The 21,490-nt window shown below is 46.1% G+C and overlaps 1 protein-coding gene across 8 annotated transcripts in view; it reads left to right on the forward strand.

The window, feature by feature from the left end:
- Positions 1–21,490, forward strand: part of NELL1 (neural EGFL like 1) — a 322,104-nt gene that overhangs the window by 65,900 nt on the left and 234,714 nt on the right. For all 8 annotated transcript variants that reach the window (XM_064163058.1, XM_064163057.1, XM_064163059.1 and 5 more), the window contains exons 8-11: positions 3,684–3,818; positions 5,162–5,264; positions 8,911–8,984; positions 14,257–14,356. In XM_064163058.1, coding sequence (XP_064019128.1) covers positions 3,684–3,818; positions 5,162–5,264; positions 8,911–8,984; positions 14,257–14,356 — 412 coding nt within the window. The remainder of the gene's footprint in view (positions 1–3,683; positions 3,819–5,161; positions 5,265–8,910; positions 8,985–14,256; positions 14,357–21,490) is intronic.

Raw genomic sequence — 21,490 nt, forward strand, 5'->3', positions numbered from 1 at the left:
GCAGCAGGAAAGGAAGTTAATTTGGTGGACGAGTGCAGGTTAAAAATGGAGAGACTCGAGGGAAGCATTAGGGTTTGTCTCTGCCTTTTCCATCCTAGCCACAATAGCCAAAATTGGTATTAATGTGTATCAAATGGGGATAATGTATGGCAAGGCTTAGGAGGGCTGTGCAGAGATCCTGTTTAGCAGGGAGAGTGTCAGAGAATGGCATGCTAATGTAGCCAGGCAGTGAACCCCAGCTCTGTCTTAACACCAAGAGTTGTGGAGCTGTGAACAAGATGCTTTGCAAAAGTGGTTCCTGTGGTGTGGTGTCAAGGAATCACAGAACGTTAGAGGTTGGAAGGGAGCTTCAGAGATGATCGAGTCCAACCCCCCTGCCAAGCAGGGTGTCCTGTTTTTGCTTTTAGGCTCTGCTTTATCTGGGATTTCAGCGTCTTCCTCAGGTTGTGTTTGGTTACAGCTATATTGCTGCACTGAGTAGAGCAGTGGATGTTGTTTGCAATGAGTGTGTACGTGCAGTTGATAGCTAAACATAAAACTGTGAAGACTCAGACCAAGACTTGCCTGGGAAGAAAACATCAGACAGTGGCTTCAGGCTCCAGTGAGTCCAGTATCAGCACAAATTATGCAGTTTGTAGGCAGAAGGAGGCAGGAGCCTCTTGTTTGGGCTTTGCCTTAGGATCCCTTGAGTCTAGCACTGGTGTGGGGGATGTATAAGGGGCCCAGCAGAGCGCTGTCTACAGCAGATTGCCATGGAGTGCTACATACAGGTGCATTTGATCCTGGCCTCTAACAAGATAAGTGCCATCCTGTCCTCTTCCTACCTGTGTCTTGTAAAGACATAGCCTTCCGAGGTGCTCTTAGAAGGCTTTGCATTTTTGCTATCATTTGAATTAATTGTGAATCTTCCCAGCATACATGTTTAATTGATTTAATGCTGTGTCCTTAGGTTGAGAAACACCATAGAGCAGAGTGTTAGAAATCTGTCTAAACTGTTAATCTGCTGCAGCAGAAGAGGATCATGTAATATGGCAGCATTCCCAACTGCCACCCTGGAATGCTGTTAGCTCCTCTCTAAATACAATGGCTAAAGTAATTCATGTGACTTTGGCACTCGACTGCAGTCAATCTGAGCATCTCCTGCATTTCTTTGAGTGGAATGTAATTATTGTGGGGGGGGGATAAAATATGGGGCCCACACCAGAGTGGCCTTTTCTATTCAGATGTGCTTGTTACATGGGCTAGCATGTGAATGACAGAAGTTACTGCACTGAAGGTGTTTCTTCTCTTAGGAATTCCTTCTCTTTCTAGGGAGTAATTTCTTCTAGGTGAGACAAAGCACAATATCAAGAACCACTTCCAAATTTGAGTGTTTCCAAAGTCTAAAATCTATGTAGCTCATTTATATGGGAATGTTAATTAAACAAACAAAACCAAGATATGTAAATAAAACAGGAGTGTAAGACAAGCCCATCAATCACCTTCTTGACTAAACTGAGTATGTTTTATGTACTGTATTTACGGTGACTAAATATAGTGACCTGAAAAGGCTTTCTGCTGAAAACCAGCAGCTCAATAAGAGGATAGTTTGGCCTCTAAAATGTGGGGGGAAAAAAAAACATTTTCAAGTCACCAAACCATGCTGAGTCTGGGGGAGATGAGTATCAGGCCCCTGTTATCTGAGAATAACAACTTAAGAAATAAGGAGCTTTTATTCAGGGCTTTCTCTCATGAGGATTGCAGGGAAAAAAAAACCCAAACAGCACAGAAATTGGCCTAGTATTTATTTTCTTTCTTCCCCCTAAATAATGTGCTCTTTCACTGGCAGGAATGAAAAAGGACATATTCAAATACTTGCCTTTAAAGTGAATGGATTTTAGAGAGTGGAGTTATATGAAATTCAGGTATAGGGCATTATGCAAAAAAATACTGTAGCACTCTGCATTCCTCTTTGGAATACAGTTTGCTACTATTAACATGTAGCAACTTATAATGTAGGGTAATAGCATCATATTTATAGCAGAGTGCAGCATGCATTCATCTTGTCTTGTGCCAGATTTAGGCAGCCTTGTTATTTGCAGTGGCTTCAGTGTGATGGCTTAAATGCATAGGACAAATGTGAGTTAAAGGACCGTGAAAAACTCTGATCCAGATGGCAGCAGGCTAAGTTTTAGAGCAGTGACAGCTCAGGGGCCTGAAGAATGCACATATTTACTGCTGAGCATTAAGTCTGCATTTGTATTTATTTATTTTTAGTATTAGTACATGGGAAAGTTGATGATTGGTGGCCAGAGATGATGGCACTGGGTCCAACGTGTGCACAGGTGGGGTGGATCCTCTCTGGAGGATGTAAGATGGTGTTTGAAGGAAGGGCAGGTCTGGGATATGGCTTAGGGGAGGCTGATGGAGGAAGCCTTGTCCTTTTTGGCTGCCATGTGAGTGAGCATTGTCCCCTCTTGCTGCATGGTGTCTCATCAGGAAGCACAGCAGGTCTGAGGAGAGCAGAGCCAAGGGGCAGAATCCCCTCCCTTGCCCTGCTGCCCACACTGCTCTTGCTGCAGCCCAGCACAGGGTTGTGTCTGGGCTGCACTCACACTGCAGGCTCCTGTTGAGCTTTTCATCACTCCAAACCCCCAGGTCCTTTTCCTCAGAGCTGCTCTCAGCCATTCCCCACCCAGCCTGGAGCTGTGCTTGGGATTGCACCCACCCAGGTGCAGGACCTTACACTTGGCCTTGTGCCTGGACAGTCCTGAGGGGATCTTAGTGGGGTTTATTACAGTACAACTGCATGAGTCATGAAGTGATGTCAGTTAGCATGGATAGGTCTGGGTTGGAAGGGTTCTCCAAAGACTGAGTCCAGCCCCCTGCAGTCATCAGGGGAATCCTCAGCTGGATGAGTTTGCCTGGAGGCCTCCTGGGCGTCGTCTTGAGTATTTCCAGGAGTGGGGCCTCAACTCCATCAGTCCAAGGAGCAGGCTTAGTTCATACTAACTACTCTGCTCTGCTGAGACCTCGCCTGGAGTACTGCATCCAGTTCCAGAGCCCTTATGTCAAGAGGGATGTGGAGATGCTGCAGCATGTCCAGAGCAGGGCCAGGAGGATGCTCAGAGGGCTGCAGCAGCTCTGCTGTGAGCACAGACTGAAAGAGTTGGGGCTGTGCAGGCTGGAGCAGAGGAGGCTCCCAGGGGACCTTCTTGTGGCCTTCCAGCATCTGAAGGGGGCTACAAAAAAGCTGGGGAGGGACTTTTTAGTCTCTTAGGGAGTGCCAGGACTGAGGGGAATGGAGCAAAGCTGGAGGTGGGGAAGGTGAGGCTGGAGATGAGGAGGAAGTTGTTGAGCAGGAGAGTGGTGAGAGGCTGGACTGGGTTGCCCAGGGAGGTGGTTGAGGCTCCATCCCTGGAGGTGTTTGAGGCCAGGCTGGCTGAGGCTGTGGGCAGCCTGCTCTAGGGTAGGGTGTCCCTGGGCATGGCAGGGGGGTTGGAACTGGCTGATCCTTGTGGTCCCTTCCAACCCTGACTGATTCTATGATTGACAGGACCTGTGCCATCCTGGTTTCCTCAGGTTGTCTCGTACTCGGCTCAGCTACAAACAAGTAAACTGGATTCTCCTGTTTGCCTTTTTAAAGATGCATGTATCTGATTGTGTGAATTGCAGAAATCTCATCAAGTTACTTTCATTTCTAGTTAAATTATGCAGAAACAAGGCTGAGTCAACTGGAGGACTGTCACTGTGAGAAGACTTGTCAAGTAAATGGATTGATCTATAGAGACAAAGACTCATGGGTTGAAGATGATCACTGCAGGAACTGCACATGCAAAGTAAGACTTTCTAAAGACTTTAAGGAATGGGACCTAATTAAAGTGTGGGAAAGGTGCTTGAATGCATAAGGTGAACTCTGAGAGGCATGGTTTTCATATGCATCCAGTGCAAGCACCACCAACGTGGAGGGAGATGCTATGTCACTGCTATGTCACTGCCTATGTGCAGGCTTCATGAATAAAACCTGTGTTCCCTCCAGAACACTTCCTTATTTGTTCTAATTATAGCTCTGAGAACTTTGTGGGTTTGGGGTGAGAGTGTGGCATTGCTTGTGTTTGGATTGGAGCTGTTTTGGCTGCAGTGGCTTCTTCCAAAAGGCAGCCTTATCTTAAATAGTATTCATAGATGCTTACTTGCATCTTGCACGGCAGCAATGTGCAGATTGGATTTTCGGTGTTTATCACTCTGAAAAGCCAAGGAACAGAAGAGAATTAGTATGTAAATCTTGTCCTGCTGAAATGATTTGATAAATATCTGAAGAGAGTCTTTGTTTGCTCAAGAAAATAGAAAACTGATTGTGAAAAATCTCAGGGATGATTGGCATAGCCTACGGAAAGTGGTGCTCATGTTCTGCTAAAGGTGGGCTTATGCTTTCCACTTGATGGGCTTTGCTCAGGGAAAGTGGGGGAACCCCAGTAGTATGTACCAAAATGGAGTGGCTCACAGAGTCACAGACTCACAGAATGTCAGGGGCTGGAAGGGACCCCAAAAGCACATCCAGTCCACCCCTGCTGCCAGAGCAGGATCACCTAGAGCAGATCACACAGGAACTCCTCCAGGTGGGTTTTGAATATCTCCAGAGAGGAAGACTCCACAACCAACCTGGGCAGCCTGTTCCAGGGCTCTGTCACCCTCACAGGGAAAAAAATCCTCCTCATGTTTCCATGGAACTTCCTATGGCTCAGCTTCCACCCACTGCCCCTTGTGCTGTCACTGGCATCACCCAGCAGAGCCTGGCCCCAGCCTCCTGGAACTCACCCTGCACATATTGACAAATATTGGTGAGGTCACCTCTCAGTCTCCTCCAAGCAGCACAGCCCCAGCTCCCTCAGGCTCTCCTCCTAACAAAGCTGTTCCATTCCCTTCGGCATCTTTGTGGTTCTGTGCTGGACTCTCCCATGGAATTCTAAGGCCCTCTTGAAGTGAGGGGCCCAGAACTGGACACAGTACTGCAGGTGCACTTTGATTCAAGTTTGTAGTTGGGTAGGATTAAACTTCTTACCCAAGGGTGGTCTTGCAATCCACAATGCTGTCAAACAGGTTTTGGTCTTCTGTGTGTTGTATGAAACATTCACTGATCATAGCACTCATAGCTGAGTCCTGCCTTGAATCCTTTGCCTAGAGTGGAGTTGTGGAGTGCCGAAGGATGTCCTGTCCCCCTGTTGATTGTCCTCCTGATGCTCTCCCAGTGCATGTGGAAAGTCAGTGCTGCAAAATCTGCAAGGGTGAGTACACCAGATGGACCTTTTTGTTTCACCCTCTTTAAGCAGAGTTACACTTGGCTTGCCTGGGTGCTGCTAATTCAGGTAACAGGAGTCAAGGTAGCAAGCTTGATTTTAGAAGAAAATAAACAATTGCTAAGAAATGAACAAGTGAGCATAAAATTAATTACTCATCCACTTGCTTGGGGCTGGGAAGCCTTACTTGGCTTCAGCTTCTATCTCCTGTTGATGTTGGAGCATCAAACCTGTGGTCTGAACTTTCTGTAGAGATGAGTAATGAACTGAGCTGGTCTTTATTTTTACATATCTATATTAGAATTTCAGACCCATGGTTAATATCACTGTGCATGGAGTGATAGTTTAGTGTAATGAAATCTGAAATAAATTCATGAGGAGAAAAAAAAATCAAATTTGGGATAATTTTCAGCTTCCAGATCCTTCTGGGAGCAAAGAGTAACATTCTTAGGGGCCATAGTAGTAATGCCAGGAACAAGGACAGCTTCTGCACAGAAAGTTTAGTTGATTCCTGGTGCCAGGCTTACTTTCAAAAGCATAAATTATCTCCCTCCCCATCCCCCAAGTCTCCAAATCTTGGAGATTTGGGAACTTCATGCACGATTTTCTCAGTAATTCATGAAGACAGGCATATGGAATCATTGTAAGGTTCAACAGGAAAGTAATATATTTCCTGGTTTTTCTTTTTCCCACATCCTGTTACCTTTTTTCAGTCCATGAATTCAGTAGTCCCATGCACAAATCTTCTGTAACTGTGGTCTTGTACTTGCTCTTGTTTACTCATTGTTCTCAGCTGTCTGTTGGCACAAGGATCCTGCTCACTGAAATCACAGAGCCATGCAGGTTGGCAAAGCCCCTCAGGGTCACCAAGTCCAACCTAGAACCCTGCTCTACAAGATTCACCTTAAACCACAGCTCTAAGCACCACATCCAAACCACCCTTAAACACATGCAGGCTGGGTGACTCTACCACCACCTCCCTGGGCAGCTCATTCCAGTCCCTGACCACTCTCTCCATGAAAAACTTTTTCCTAATGTCCAGTCTAAACCTGCCCAGCCTCAGCTTGAGGCCATTCCCCCTTCTTCTGTAAAAGGATGGCAAAGTGGCCTTATTTGCCTGTGCTTTTTCATCTCAGAATGTTTTTATTTGTAATGCTGTGAGCCTAGAAAGTTCTTTCACGGGACTGGATGCTTCTCTTGGTGCTGCTTTGCTGCCGTACATGCACACACAGTGGTCAGCAGCCGGCACAAAGGAGTTGCAAAGCACAGAATTGTAGATTCAACCTATGTCCCCGGGAGTAAATTGTCTTCCTGTTCTTTGTAATGGGAAGATGAACAATGAAAGTTGCCTTTTGTCAGTGATTGGCACAAACTTGACTCGTTATTCTGACAAGAGCTCAGCACGTCAGTCAATGGGAAGAGATGTATGGAAGTTGATTGAAATTGATTGTAAATGCCAGCTCCTTGACAGGATGATGTGCTAGGGCCACAGGCAGTCACTCCTGGGTAGATAGCAGTAATTGCTGAGGCTTTCCGAAGAGCTGCACTGCAGGTGTTAATTTCTCCCTCCTTTTCCTATTTAGCTCTGATAGAATCATCAGTTGTAATTTGCTGTCTCAAGGGATTACTGAATGGCTGGATTATTGAACAGCTTCCTGTCTTAGCTGAGGGTTAACGAACAAAGTAGCTCTAATGCCTGAGATGTCAAGGGGTTTAGAAATGAGGCGGTTCTGTTTTGATCCCTGCCATCTCCTGTTAGCCTTTCAGCTAATATTTGACAAAAGCCTGTAATTTTGTTTAAAATCTCATCATTTCTTTGGGAGTTGTGCATTAACTTGCTTTCTGCTCTGTCCCTTCTGTTGCTAGAAGGAGTAACAGGCAGAAAGAAAAATCTTCTCAGTCATCTTCTTCAGAAACTGGATGCTGGGATTTTGAATTGAAACAGAGCTTCCTGAGCTGGAGTTTTCTTCACAAGTGGGATCACAACAACTTGGGCATAAAAACTGGGGCAGCTTTAGAGGGCTGAAGAAAACTGGGATGCCAAAAGGAGAAAGCATTGTTGATGAAAAGTGAGGAGTTCTGGTGAAAATGTTGCTCTTTTTAAAGAGATGAGCATTTTCAAGGGCAAGCCTCAAGTGCTTAGAAGCAAATATGTATCTGAAAGTTTGTGGAAATTGATCCAGCAGTCATTTCTAGTTGAAATTTGGGAATCAAATGAGCTGTGGCCAAACTGCTGTGGAATGCTTCCATTGCTGTCACCTCTGAGAGTTACACACCTACAGCTGTAAATGCTTGGATCCCTCACCTTAGTGATCAGGAGGGAATTTGAGGTAAAACAGTTGCTGGATACTCTGTGCCATTTCTTGGGAGCTGAGTGCTTGGAACACTTCTGCTTTCGCTGTGCATGTGTCCTGACTCAGCAAACTTGGAAAGCTTTGCTCAGTCACAACACAGGATGGTATGGTTTAGTTCTCTGCTCAGTGTCAGAGGTCAGACAGGTCAGGCAGAGAGCTGAGACCCCACCACACGAAGTTATTTGTGTTCAGCATTGATCTTGCTGGTAGTGTGGAGTGCCTTTGTGATGGGTGCTTGATTTGTGCAAGATTGCCAAAGGCTTCTGTTGTAATGAATGGATTTACTGTCCTCTTCTGGAATTGGATGTAGGTACCTTGTTTCAAAAGGACTCTGCTGGATTGGGTAAGACCTTCCTGAGCTCTTTGCCACTGTAGCCCTGGTGGAGGTCACCACCTTCTTCATAGTGACAGAAGTCCTAAGCTAGGCCATTTGATGTTCCCTTCATGTAAGTGCCCACATGTGCCAGTCTGTTGGTTGGGTTGTGGAGCTAGATGAAAAACGTCAGAGTTGTGCAGTGGGAGCTTGCAGCCTCCTGGGAATTCTGCTTTTTTCACCTGTGCTTTAGGAACCTTTCCCTGAAATGGTTATTTACAGTTTGTTGACTCCATGCAGTCAGTCACTACATCTAATCTGGTTTTGCAGTGCTCTAGGAAGTTGAGGAGTTCACCTTTGTGCCCACAGAACCTGTGGAAGTTTAATTGAAATCTGTGCTTATGTTATTCCCTTGATGAGCAGCATGCTAATGAGGGTCTCCAGGTCCTGCAGGGAGGCACAGAGACCTCTGGTAACACCAACGCTGTGGCTGAGCTGCAGAATGTCACTAATGAAAATATTTTCTGTTGAATACTAATGAATTTGATCCACTGCATTTTGACTTATGCTCTTATTATTTCTCTTTAGTTTGGGCATAGAATCATAGAGTGGTTTAGGTTGGAAAGGACCTCAAAGATCATTCAGTTCCAACCCTCCACCGTAGGCAGGGACACTTCCCACTAGAACACGTCACTCAAGGCTTCATCTGACTTGGCCTTGAACACCTTCAGGAAAGGAGCTGCCACAACCTGCTTGCTACTTGCTCTGCAAATGAATTTGTTGTTAGCTGCTTTGTAACTGACTTGTAGTGAAAGCAAAACACAGCAAATTCTGCATGGCGTCCAGATTTTACATGGGAACACCAGTTTTGTTCTTCTGTTGTGTCTTGACTTTGTTTGTGATTTAAATATTGGTTTGATGTATTATTATCGTTGTTGTTAATCTTCCTCCTTCTCTCAAATTGCAGCAAAGTGTATCTATGGAGGCAGAGTGCTAGCAGAAGGTCAGCGAGTGTTAACCAAGAGCTGCAGGGAGTGCCGAGTAAGTCTCAGCCGCATAAACTTGTTCTGGTTGTGCATGGTTGTGTGGTGTTCAAAAGTGACAGGGGCAAGTTAGGGCATTTCTTTAGGCTTCCTTCATGCAAATGTGACATCTGTTGTCTTGAAAAGGTGACCTTCAATTGTGTGGAAACCACAAATGTGAAAACAAGACAGGAATACTGACCCTTAGAGGGTGGTAAAACTTGGGTGAAATGACTTGGAGGGAGGGGATCTTTTCTTTCATATCTGCCATCGTGAGTGCTGGAGAAGGACAGCAGCATCTTAACCTGCCTGCTGAGTTCAGTCAAAGTGCTGAAATTCGGAGTGACCTGGCTCCTCTTGTTTGAGTCACTCGAGATTATCCTTGGTGCTCTTGAAGCTATATGTAGCCCTGATAATAACTGAGGTGTATTACTGAGTGTTGAACTTGACTAGGATCTTGCTTGGTAACTTGATAAGACCTGGACAACTCCAGACAGTATTTATGAACCCTGGTAAGTGCCAGGAACATTCAGAGGATGGCAGTGACTATAAGACTGCTACATGGTGTGCAAGTGTAGCTGAAATCACTTGTCAAGACCAGCCTTAGGATGAGAGCAGTCATAGAATCAACCAGGTTGGAAGAGACCTCCAAGCTCATCCAGTCCAACCTAGCACCCAGCCCTGGCCAATCAACTAGACCATGGCACTAAGTCTTTTTTTGAACACCTCCAGGGATGGCAATTCCACCACCTCCCTGGGCAGCCCATTCCATTGGCAAATCTTAGATGATTGTAGAAGGGCTCTTGCTCTGCTGAGAGATGTATTTGTTGTGTTTGTGCTTTAAATATGATTTAGCATTTCAGAAAGACAGAGCTATTTTAAAGCACATTTTGCTCTCACCTGTAATTTGGAAGTATTTTTGGTTTTACATCTTGTTGGCTTTGTGGAGGGGGAGGGTGGTAAAGAGCAGGCTTACAGATGTTATTGGCAGATCAGTGTGCTAGGACAATTATGGACAACGCTGGGAAGAGATTACAGTGATCCAGTTATTGTTGTGCTTGTAGCCCAGTGTACAGGGTAGCAATTTTATGTTGCCTAATGGGAATGGACAATAACTGGTTGCAGATGTTGTGTGAGCAGCTTCTTATGCAGAAATGCTGTGTTTAGCTGTATAGGGCAACTCAGCATTGCAAATACAAACTCGTGGGCAAGGTGGCTGCCTTGAGGACAGAGTAAGGTGCCTGCTGTTTATGACACTATGTGGAATGGGTTCTCTGGGGGAGAAACTGCCTGTGTGAAAAAGATGAGAACAGGAAGATTTTCCCATTGAAGTGACACCAGAGAGTGATCAGAACGATGTCTGTGGAATTCACTCTGCTGCAAATAAGAGCTTTAGAGATATGAGGCTGATAATACATTCCTGAAGGTTAAAAGCAAACAGTGACCAGCAAATAGCTGTCACTGTAGAAACGACCAAAATAATGACAAAAGGAACTTTTGCATTTTATTTACTGCTAAAGGGAATAGTTATGGTGATGCTAATTACAGTAACATTGCAGTATGTGTTATTTACATCTCAGTGGAGGCTGATTGGTAGGTGTTTGAAACAGCATCTGTAAATGTGATACCTGAAGCAAATGGGTCCGTGCCTCAAAACCACTCAATAAAAAGGTATTTCCACAGCAGTCTTTCAAGAAGACATCGACCCTCACTGCCAAAACTTGTCATTCTGATTTGAGGGAATTTGTCAGTGAGTCTCCAGGCAGGAGGTTCATTCCGTGTCTCCAGCATGACCTCTTAGAGCTGTACACAAATCACCTACTTATTTACTGCCCCCGGTAGATGGACTCTCCATCCTAGATGAGGGATGAGCGGTGATGAGTTGAGCTGTGGCTGGTGTCGTTGTTTTCTACCCTGCATGGGCTTACTGGTGGACAGGATGTCACATGAATAAAGAAAAGGTTTTGTACTAGGGAAGGACTATAAAAAATATAATATGGTTTAATTTTCCTGATTTGAAAAACAGGCATTGAGTTTGCAAAGCTTTTGATCACCAAAGGAGTACACTGGAGGGTACATGTCAAGTGCTAATATATTAGTGCTGATAGAAATGGCTTGAAAGTCTTGGGAAGTAGCTTTTGTGTCTGTAAAAGAGGATGCATTTGTAGATGGAGTAATGTCAGAAGAGATGAAGTTGAAGTGTCATGATTCAGTTTTTATTTGAAGGTAAATATTTCCTTCTTTGCACAAACACTGATCCAAGCTCAAGAGACTTTTGACTTTGGGGTTTTTTTTCCCCATCTAACAAAAATCATGCTACTGAAGGATCTAAAGAGATCAAATATTGTCTTCATCAGGCTGGGAAGCAGGTTTGGGGTTTTTATTTTCTGAAAATGTGTTTATGATGCACTTGTTGAACTCCTTGGGATTCCTGCTGGCTCACTTCTCCAGCCTCTTGTGGTCCCTCTGGAAAAGACAACCCTGCTTGCTCTTTAGACAGCTGCACCCTTCTGTGTTCCCAGTGCTTGTACTGCTTTGTGGCTTTCACCAGTGTGCTGAAGTCAGGGGAAATGCTCTACAACTTAGGCTGGATTGGAAGTTCTTTTGCTGATCAGCTGAGTTCTGGGCCAGTGCCTGTGAAGGACCTGATGTCTTTTCATAACCAGATGGCATGTCTGACAGCAAAGGGCAGAAGAATAAATTCCTCTTCATTAGTGCTGGCAGTGGGCAGCCAGAGAGTGCCATACAAATGCTAGAAAGGTGGACAGGACTCCAATGACTTTCAGGAAGCTTGACCATAATCATTTCATCAAGATAGGGACCAATGTGGTTCCTAGAGGCCCAGATGAGGATGCTATGTAGAGCTTTCTCCTGAAAGGCTGATCAATATCAGCTAAAACAAGAGGGGAAAAAACCCAAGCAACAGCAGAAACCCACAATAACCTTATCTGAAATCTTGCTGCTGTTCTCCAAAGCTAATTCTGTGAGGAGAGCTGTTTGTGGTTGAGATTTTGCACTGCATGTCACTGATTGGGCTTACAGCCAATCTTTTCAATGTACTTACCTTTGTAATTACAAGGAATTTAATTATCTTGTTGGAGATGTTTGACTTCAGATCTCATTCTCTGTCCGCTGCATGTCACCGTTGGAGCTTGACCTATTTATTCCAGAGGAATGTCTTCTTGATATCTATTTCTGCCCAGTTTCTGGGGCTGCATGTGTGAATTGAGTATAAAAAGTTAGCAGCTTTCCTCAGGCTGCCTGAAGCAGTCATTCTGAAGTGTGAAGTCTTGCTTATCTCCGTGGATAAAATCTGAAATCCAGTGATGATCATTCTTATAATTGGGTCTGTGCTGGTCTGTAACAAATTGATTTTAACCCAAAGAATAATCAACATGAAAACATTTTAATTGTTTTAAAAATGATTTGCAAATACATTAGATGTGTTTTTCCCAAGGTTTAAACTCTGTCCTGAAGGTGTAGCTTAGGGAAAGAAAATCTTGTTGTCATTAAATGAATGGAATTCTCTCTCTGTGGAGGGTTTATCTCGTTGTGCTTCACCAAAGAAGCTGTAAGCTTGGATGGAATTTAGCTTTTTGACTCATCATAGAATGTCTTAGGTCAAAAGGGACCTTAGAGATTATCCACTCCAACCTGCTGTGGGCAGGAACACCTCTCATCAGTGTTGTGTTCAGTTTTGGGCACAGCAATACAAGAGAGATGTGGAGGTGCTGGAATGGGTCCTGAGGAGGGCAACAAAGCTGGGGAAGGGTCCAGAGGGTCTTTTCCATCCTGGATGTTTCTGTGATTCTAGACTCAGCTGCTCAATGCCTTATCCAGCTTGGTCTTGAATACCCCAGGGAGGAGGCATCCACAGTCTCCCTGTACAGCCTATTCCAGAGTCTCAATACCCTTGTACTAAAAAGCTTCTTCCTCAGATCCAGCCTAACCCTGTTCTCCCTCAGCTTCAAACCTTTCCTCCTTGTCCTGTCTCTAGACACCCTGATGAAAAGTTCCTCTGCAGCCTTCCTGCAGGATCCCTTCAGGTGCTGAAAGGCATCTCTAAGGCTCTCCCAGTCTTCTCTTCTCTAGAATGAGCAACCCCAGCTCCCTCAGCCTGATCACTGATCTGACATCAGAGTGCTTGTTTTCTTGCCATCTTTTGACCAGACTTAACCCTCAGTCAGCACCCTGTCCATGTGCTGCCACGCTGTAACCTTTCTGCTGCAGCTGTCTGCGCTGGAGCAGGTGATGCGTTCTGCCGGAGCTGTTCCGCCTGGTGGGTTGATAACCTGAGAGTGAGGGACGGCTCAGCAGCTCTGCTGCTTTTCTCACCTTTGCTGCTGCAGTTGCACAGGCAACCGTAGAGGATTCCTCCTTTTCACTTAGGGAAGTGAGATCAGAAGGAAACCTAACTCTTCCATTAGCTGCAGTGTTCTCCTGTGGGCGCTTGTGGTGGTGATGCTCTATGCCATGCTGCAGGGAGCTGCTCCTAAGGAACAAACCAACAACAGAACCAAACCTGGAGGCTGCCAAGTGCTTAATATAATTTTTCACTACCAAAACCGACAGAAACTTACTTGCCAGTGAAGACAGTTGGGAAGTGAGAGAAAAACTGACACAATTTGGCCCTGCTTAGCATTAAGGTGGCAGTGTCAAGGGCAGTGAGTGCAGGAGGGTCAGTTTTACACGCCCTAGCTCTGCTGCACTTCCCACTTGTGAGTCCTTGCTAGCTGCAGGGCACCTTGTGCAGCATTTGCACCTGACGGACTCAGGAGGCATTTCAGTGCTCATGAGTCTGTAGGGCAGCTTGCTGCTGTGAGAGCTAATTCTGGAGCCTGAAGTGATGTAGCTGAATGTGTGTGGCAGAGAGTTTTATCTGTGCTGGTTGTGACCCCTGAGCTAGGCTTTTGACATGGCATGGCAGTGTCTTGTAGGTATGAAAGCAAGCTTCTGCCTAGTGCCTCTATAGGGCAATTTCTTCACAGGATAGGCACAGGCATTTTCAGTAGCCTCTGTTCAGAACCAAGTATCCCATTCCTCAGACTGTGGGAATGATGCTTTAACATGAAATTTTGTCATCTTTTGGTATCCTTCCCTCCCTTCCTGTCAATAATCAGGTAGATTAGTTTTGATGCTACAGCATAAAGAACGAATGTCACTTGCTGCCTGCAGGTCACCAATATTTTTGTCAGAGGTTACCAGAGCTGTAAGTTGAGAATGGTGTGGTCCTTTGCCTTTTGCAGATGTTTTCATCAATGCCATTTTAAAATGCTGCTCTTTGTTTTCAGAATGGAGTTCTGGTAAAGGTGACAGAGACTTGTCCACCACTGAACTGCTCGGAGAAGGATCACGTTCTTCCAGAGAACCAGTGCTGCAGTGTTTGCAGAGGTAAGTCACAGACTCTGCATGATTGGAAGGAATAGAATCTGGTGATTTGAGAGGAGTGGGAAGCTCTGGAAGGAGTCATTCCTTTGTAGTGAGATATTAAGGTACTTCTATAAACCTGAGTCTATAAGCAGCCTTCATGGCAAACCAGGCTGTAAAAGTCCTTTGCATGGGTTTAGATTGCATGGATTTAGATTGCAAGGGACCTCAAAAATCACCTAATTCCAAGCCCCTGCCATAGGCAGGGACACCTCCCACTAGAACAGGTCACTTAAGGCCTCATCCAACCTGACCTTGAACATCTCCAGGGAGGTTGTGGGTGACAGAATACCAGAATGTGATCTGTGTCAAAGATCACATTCCGTGATTCTGTCATCCACAACCTCCCTGGGCAGCCTGTGCCAGTGTCTCACTACCCTCACTGTTAGGACTTCTTCCTAACATCCTGTTTAGATCTCCTCTCTGCCAGTTAAAACCCAGATAAAAAGCTGTAATTGCTGTGAATTGGAAAGGGAAAGGGAGAAAAGAGTTGGGGGAGGAAGTGTCTCTTTAAGAATATATGTAGCTTAAACTTTGAACTGCTCTGAACACACAGTGGTTTGGAAATGGATCTAAAACTCCCCCTTTTAAAATCACAATAATAATGCTAGGAGTCCAATATATGGAGCCTGATTTGGAGCTCAACTCTTTCAAGAGTCTTTTATGAGTTAAGCTGAACAATTACAGAACAGAAGTGAAGTAATAACCCTGAAGCCCAGAAGCCAATATTTCTCCCTTTGTGGTGGGATGCTCAGATGCAGGATCCTCTTGCTTGTTACATTTCAGCTCTGGTGAGCCCTGGTTGCATGCTGAACCAGACAAGAAGCCATAGCTAAAGATCTTAGTTGAGAAAGATATCCTCCAATGAGGAAAATGTGGAAAAGGCAGCTGAGCAAGCTGAGCTTGAGCAAGCTTTCCTCTTAAAGTGCCTTGAATCAGTGAGCTGTTGGGTAAAAGGTGTTAGAATAACCATTCCCTCTCTGTGTCTGTGCTGGACCTCTGTTCCACACCGCTCCCTTGGTCCTGAGCTCAGGCAGAGCCTGTTTTTCCAGAGCAAGATTTGTGTGTCATAGAATCAGCCAGGGTTGGAGGGCACCACAAGGATCATCTAGTTCCAACCCCTCTACCATGGGGGATTGGGACTAGGTCAGGCTGGCCAGAGCCTCATCCAGCCTGGCCTTAAACACCTCCAGGGATGGGGTCTCAGTCACCTCCCTGGGCAACCCATTGCAGGGTCTCACCACTCTCATGCTGAAGAACTTCCTCCTCACTCTCAGCCCTCAGATTTCAAAGGTGTACTAAATGATCCTTGGACATTTCCAGGCTTAGTTAGTTACTGAGACCTAAACTCCTCCAGTGTCAGTGTAGATGGCATCGGAGCGACAATAAATACTAATAGATACACATGGTTAAACATTGGCTGAGCCCTTGAACTCCTGCAAGCATATGCATATGGTTACACAGGAACTAGATGATCTTAAAGGTCCCTTCCAACCCAACCCATTCAATGGTCTAAGAATATACACATGAATTTTTTAAAACAGCTTCTGGAAACATCTGTGACTACTTAAGCTCTCAGCAAATGTTGTTCCTTTGTCCCTCAGAGGGCTTGCTGTCTTAATGATACTTCTTAACAGATGGCCTGGTTTGATGTAGTGCACCACTGAAAACATCTTCATCACTTAAAAAGCATTAGAAAGCTGAAAGCGTCAGAGCTGATGAAAGATAACTTCTGTAATGATTCACTTCTGTATTATTGCTCCTGCTAGGTACTCTTTGTAGATAGTCATCCCCAAACTGGTTTGGTTGTTTCTAAACTAGCAGGAGTGGGCATGCTTATGTGATGGGCTCTAGCAGCAAATGAAGCAGGTCCTCCTCCCACTCTACTCCGCCCTGGTGAGACTTCATCTTGAGTACTGCCTTCAGTTTAGGGCTCCCCAGTTGAAGAGGGACAGAGATCTGCTCTAGAGAGTCCAGCGGAGGGCTGCAAGGATGATGAGGGGACTGGAGCACTGCCTGATGAGGAGAGGCTGAGGGACTTGGGGCTGTTTAGTCTGGAGAAGAGAAGACTGAGAGGGGCTTTAATGAATGTCTATAAATATCTGAGGGCTGGGGGTCAGGAGGGGGGGGACAGGCTCTGCTCACTGCTCCCTGGGATAGGACAAGGAGCAATGGATGGAAGCTGCAGCACAGGAGGTTCCAGCTCAACACAAGAGGGAACTTCTTTCCTGTAAGGGTCCCAGAGCACTGGCACAGGCTCCCCAGGGAGTATCCTTCCCTAGAGACTCTCAAGACCTGTCTGGATGTGTTCCTGTGTGACCTGAGCTAGATTATGTGGTCCTGCTCTGGCAGAGGGGTTGGACTCAATGATCTCTTTGGGTCCCTTCCAAGCCCTGACATCCTGTGGGCCTGTGAGTTGTACTTCCTATGAATTCCCTTACATGGGAAACTGAGAGCAGCCCTGCAGAGAAGGACTTTGGGGTGCTGGAACAGCTTTTCCAAGGAGGTAGCTGAGGCTCCATCTCTGGGGCTGTGAGGAACCTGCTCTAGTGGAGGATGTCTCTGCTGACTGCAGGGGAGTTGGACTGGATGACCTTTGGAGTTCCCTTCCAAGCCATTCTGTGATTCTGTGAATTGTACTGTCCCTTGCTATGAATTCCTCTACATGGTGCTTTCAGACTGCTGCTCTCAGCTCTGCTTTAGCTAGACCTTTAGCTAATCAGCAGGGTGATTTGTGTTTACTAATTATGTTAAGTGAGAACACTAATTGTGTGCAAAGGTAATCAGCGCACGCTAGCGACCGCTGGCTTCACTCTCCTACCAGTTTGTGCTTTCTTTAGCATCAAGTTGTGGAGCTCCTGAATTTCATGTTCTGTAGAATTAGAGACTATCTTTGCTGAATTGGGCAAGGGTAAGAGGTTTGCAGCTGTGCTTTTCCAGCTGCTGCAAAGGATTTTCCATTTAATGAAAGGATGAGTGTGGGGGATCAGCAGAAGGAAAAAGCTGCAGAGAGAAGCGGAGATTTCATGATGCTGGGGTATGAGACTGTGTCCTCTTCAGGGATCTCTGTAATATCTGCCACAATAACAGATAAGTGCCTAAAATAAAATGGGGTCTGTGAGGAAGAAATAAATCTGTGGTGTTTACGGTGGTGGAAATTGTGAGGCAGCAGAGGAGAGAGTTCAGTCCTGTTGTGTACACAGCAGGTGGGCATCCTACATAGGCGTTGTTGCTTGTAAAGGGGTAGGAGAGTAAAGACTGCAAAGAAAAGGCCTTTATTTAACATTTTCCTCCCATCAAGTCTGATTTGTTTGTTTATAGCAAAAACTGATGTAGTGCTAAAAGCCCCTTTCTAGATTTGTGCTGAATGATTGTGTAAGGCAAGGCAGGTGCAGCATGGAAGAACTCTGCTGTGCAATCACAGCTTAATTTCTGTGATTGTATGTAGTTGAATGCAAACCAGACCTCCTTAGAGCTGTGTGCAGACTCCAGCCCTGAGTCTTACCTGCAGCATACCTCCATTTTCATCCTCATCTGGATGTTCAACAGAAAAGTTTGCTTAAACTCTGTGGCTACTCCCTGCTCTCTTCTCAGGTTACCAGAAATGTTAGTTACTTTTAAAACTCCACAAAGAAGCCTTCTGGAACAAAGTCTGTTTCTTGAGCATCACTCCTTGTCCTTACAGCATAGCTGCTACATTTTTTATAGCCCAGGGACAAATCTAACACACACACACACACAGAGTGTCCTAAAGGTGTTTTATTGTTCCCTTTAGCTGTTTTTCCTCCTTGCCACAGACTGTGTATAATTCTGAAAGGCTGATTTTTTTTCTCCTCACCTCTCTTTTGACTGAGTGATTCAAATAAAGCTTTGTGAGAGAATTTTGATGTTGTTATGCTCACCATTTTAGTGTGTAAGAATAGCCTTAACGTCCCGAGCGCTTTCAGTCCTGCTCTCCTTAAAAGACAGAGCAGGAGGAAATCATGAGGAGCTGTTTGGTTTCTGGAGAAAGTAATTTTTATTTGCTGCCCTGTAACATGGTTTGGCTGATGGATTTACACTGACTGCTGATGCTGGTTAGCAGGAAGTGAAGAGTGTGACTGATGAGCTGCAGAGTCTGTTTTATGGCAGAGGCTTCTGCTGCCTTTATTTGTATTGCTTTGGTTTGTTTTAAGGTTTTGTATGCTTTCAGCTAGAGGATGAGAAGACTCTTTATAGAATCGTTATTTAGGATTTAGAAGTGCTTAGTGCCACATCCAGTTGGACCTTCCTGACTCCCCCAGGCTCTAGCCTTTTGCTTTCACAGCCTTTGCTGTGCATGTAGTCTACCTGGACTTCATCAAAGCCTTTGACACCGACTGCCACAGCAAGCTCCTGCCCAAGCTGGCAGTTCCTGGCTTGGACAGATTCACTCTGATATGGGTCAAGAACTGGCTGGAAGGCTGGGCCCAGAGAGTGGTGGTGAATGGTGCCACATCCAGCTGGCAGCTGTCACAAGTGGTGTGCCCCAGGGATCAGTGCTGGGCACAGTCCTGTTCAATATTGTTACTGATGATCTGGAGCAGGAAATTGAGTCCAGCATCAGTAACTTTGCAGATGACACCAAGTTAGGAGAAGGTGTGGGTCTCTTGGAGGGTAGGAGAGCTCTGCAGAGGGACCTGGACAGGCTGGATGGGTGGGCAGAGGCCAATGGGATGAGATTGAACAAGGCCAAGTGCAGGGTTCTACACTTTGGCCACAACAACCCCAAGCAGCACTACAGGCTGGGGACAGAGTGGCTGAGAGCAGCCGGGCAGAGAGGGCCCTGGTGGTGCTGGTAGAGAGGAGCTGAAGAGGAGGCAGCAGTGTGCCCAGGTGGGCAGCAGAGCCAATGGCATCCTGGGCTGGCTCAGGAGCAGTGTGGGCAGCAGGACAAGGGAGGTTTTTCTGCCCCTGTGCTCAGCACTGCTCAGGCCACACCTTGAGTACTGTGTCCAGTTCTAGGCTCTTCAGTTCAAGAGAGAAGTTGAGGTGCTGGAAGGTGTCCAGAGAAGGGCAATGACGCTGGTGAGGGGCCTGGAGCACAGCCCTGTGAGGAGAGGCTGAGGGAGCTGGGGGTGTGCAGCCTGCAGAAGAGGAGGCTCAGGGCAGAGCTCATTGCTGTCTGCAGCTGCCTGAAGGGAGGCTGTAGCCAGGTGGGGTTGGGCTCTGCTGCCAGGCAAGCAGCAACAGAAGAAGAGGACACAGTCTCAGGTTGTGCCAGGGCGGGTCTAGGCTGGATGTTGTTAGGAAGTTGTTGTCAGAGAGAGTGATTGGCATTGGAATGGGCTGCCCAGGGAGGTGGTGGAGTCACTGTCCCTGGAGGTGTTGAAGCAAAGCCTGGGTGAGGCACTTAGTGCCACGGTCTGGTTGGTTGGACTGGATGATCTTGGAGGTCTCTTCCAACCTGGTTGAATCTGTGATTTATACCAGAAAAAAAAAACAACAAACCCTCTGTCTTTCTGAGCTTCTTAGTCTGTGCAGCAGCACTGCTGTGATGCACACAAATAAGCAGTGTTTGCCAAGGTCTGCAGTGAAATAGCAGCTTGAAAAGATTTATGAAGTTGCTGTTTCATGTCAGACCACTGAGTTCTGGGACCAGTCTCTGAAGGTATAAAAGCTGCTGTGCAAAGTGTCTCCTTGCTCATGACTCATTAAAAACTGATTCAAATCACCAAAGGGCATAATCCTTACTGCAGATCTGATGACTCTTCCTATGAGTTGTCCCCCAGATGCACTTTACACATTTATGTAGTAACTGTGGGGTTAACTTCTCACATTACTAAAGATTTTGGGTTTGAAATTACCTTGGACCTTTCAAGCAATGCTAATGTTGTTAATGAGAGTATCATTAACATTCTTTTTCAGAAGTCTCTGAAAGGTGAGCTGGTGAATTGTGGAATTTTGGAAGGGTATCTTCTTGAACAGCAACGGAACAGGGTTTTACAGGTTTTGAAGTGAGCACCTGGGGATAGTGTGAGAGGTACAGAAAAGAGTACAGATGTTACAAGGAGAGTCTGAGAAAAATGAGAGGCACGTTAGAGTTGCCCAGAAAAAAAGTAGTGAGAGTCATGGATATGAGACACTTTGATTCCAGCTGTGGTCTTGAATGACTTCTCACATCCTTCAGTTAATAATTAAGGCAAACCACTGAATGTGTTAGGTACTTACAAGTGCATGACAGCAAGAGACAGCTTAGCACACTGCTCTGGGGAAGCACCTTCTGGGAAGAGTGGCTGTAATGACTCCAAGTGGAGTCCAGTGACAAGTGGAGTCCCTAGGGGAGCGGTCCTGGCACCAATCTTGTTTAGCATCTTTGTGGGTGCCACGGGCAGTGGCATTGAGTGCACCCTCAGCACGTTTGCTGTGACTGACAACTCGAGGGCAGGGATCCGTCTGGAGGGACCTTGACAGGCTGCAGAGATGTGCCCAAGTCAACCTCTTGAAGTACAGCAAGACCAAGTGTAAGGTCCTGCATCTGGGTCGAGGCAATCCCAAGTGCCAATGTAGGCTGGGCAGTGACTGGCTTGAGAGCAGCCCTGAGGAGAGGGACCTGGGGGTGCTGGTGGATGAGAAGCTCAACATGAGCTGTCAGTGTGCTCTGGTAGCCCAGAGAGCAACCAGAGCCTGGGGTGCAGCAAGAGAAGTGTGGCCAGTAGGGTGAGGGAAGTGATCTTCCCTCTCTACTCCAAACTGGTGAGACCCCAGCTGGAGTGCTGCATCCAGTTCCAGAGCCCCTGGTACAAAAGGGATATGGAGGTGCTGGAAGGTGTCCAGAGAAGGGCCACATGGATGAGCAGAGAGCTGGAGCTGCTCTGCTATGAGGACAGAGTGAGGGAGTTGGGGCTGTTCAGTCTGGAGAGGAGAAGGCTCTGAAATGACCTTATTGTGGCCTTGCAGTATCTTAAGGGAGCTATAAGAAAGCTGGGGAGGGACTGCCTATGGAAGGAGGGTTGGAACTAGATGATCCCTGTGGTCCCTTTCAACCCTGACTGATTCTATGACTTTCTAGGCTGCCAGGTAGTGATAGGACTGGGGGTATGCAACAAAACTAGAAATGGGTAGACTGAGACTGGATGT

Source organism: Pogoniulus pusillus, chromosome 24 (genome assembly GCF_015220805.1).
Source record: "Pogoniulus pusillus isolate bPogPus1 chromosome 24, bPogPus1.pri, whole genome shotgun sequence".
Taxonomy (NCBI): domain Eukaryota; kingdom Metazoa; phylum Chordata; class Aves; order Piciformes; family Lybiidae; genus Pogoniulus; species Pogoniulus pusillus.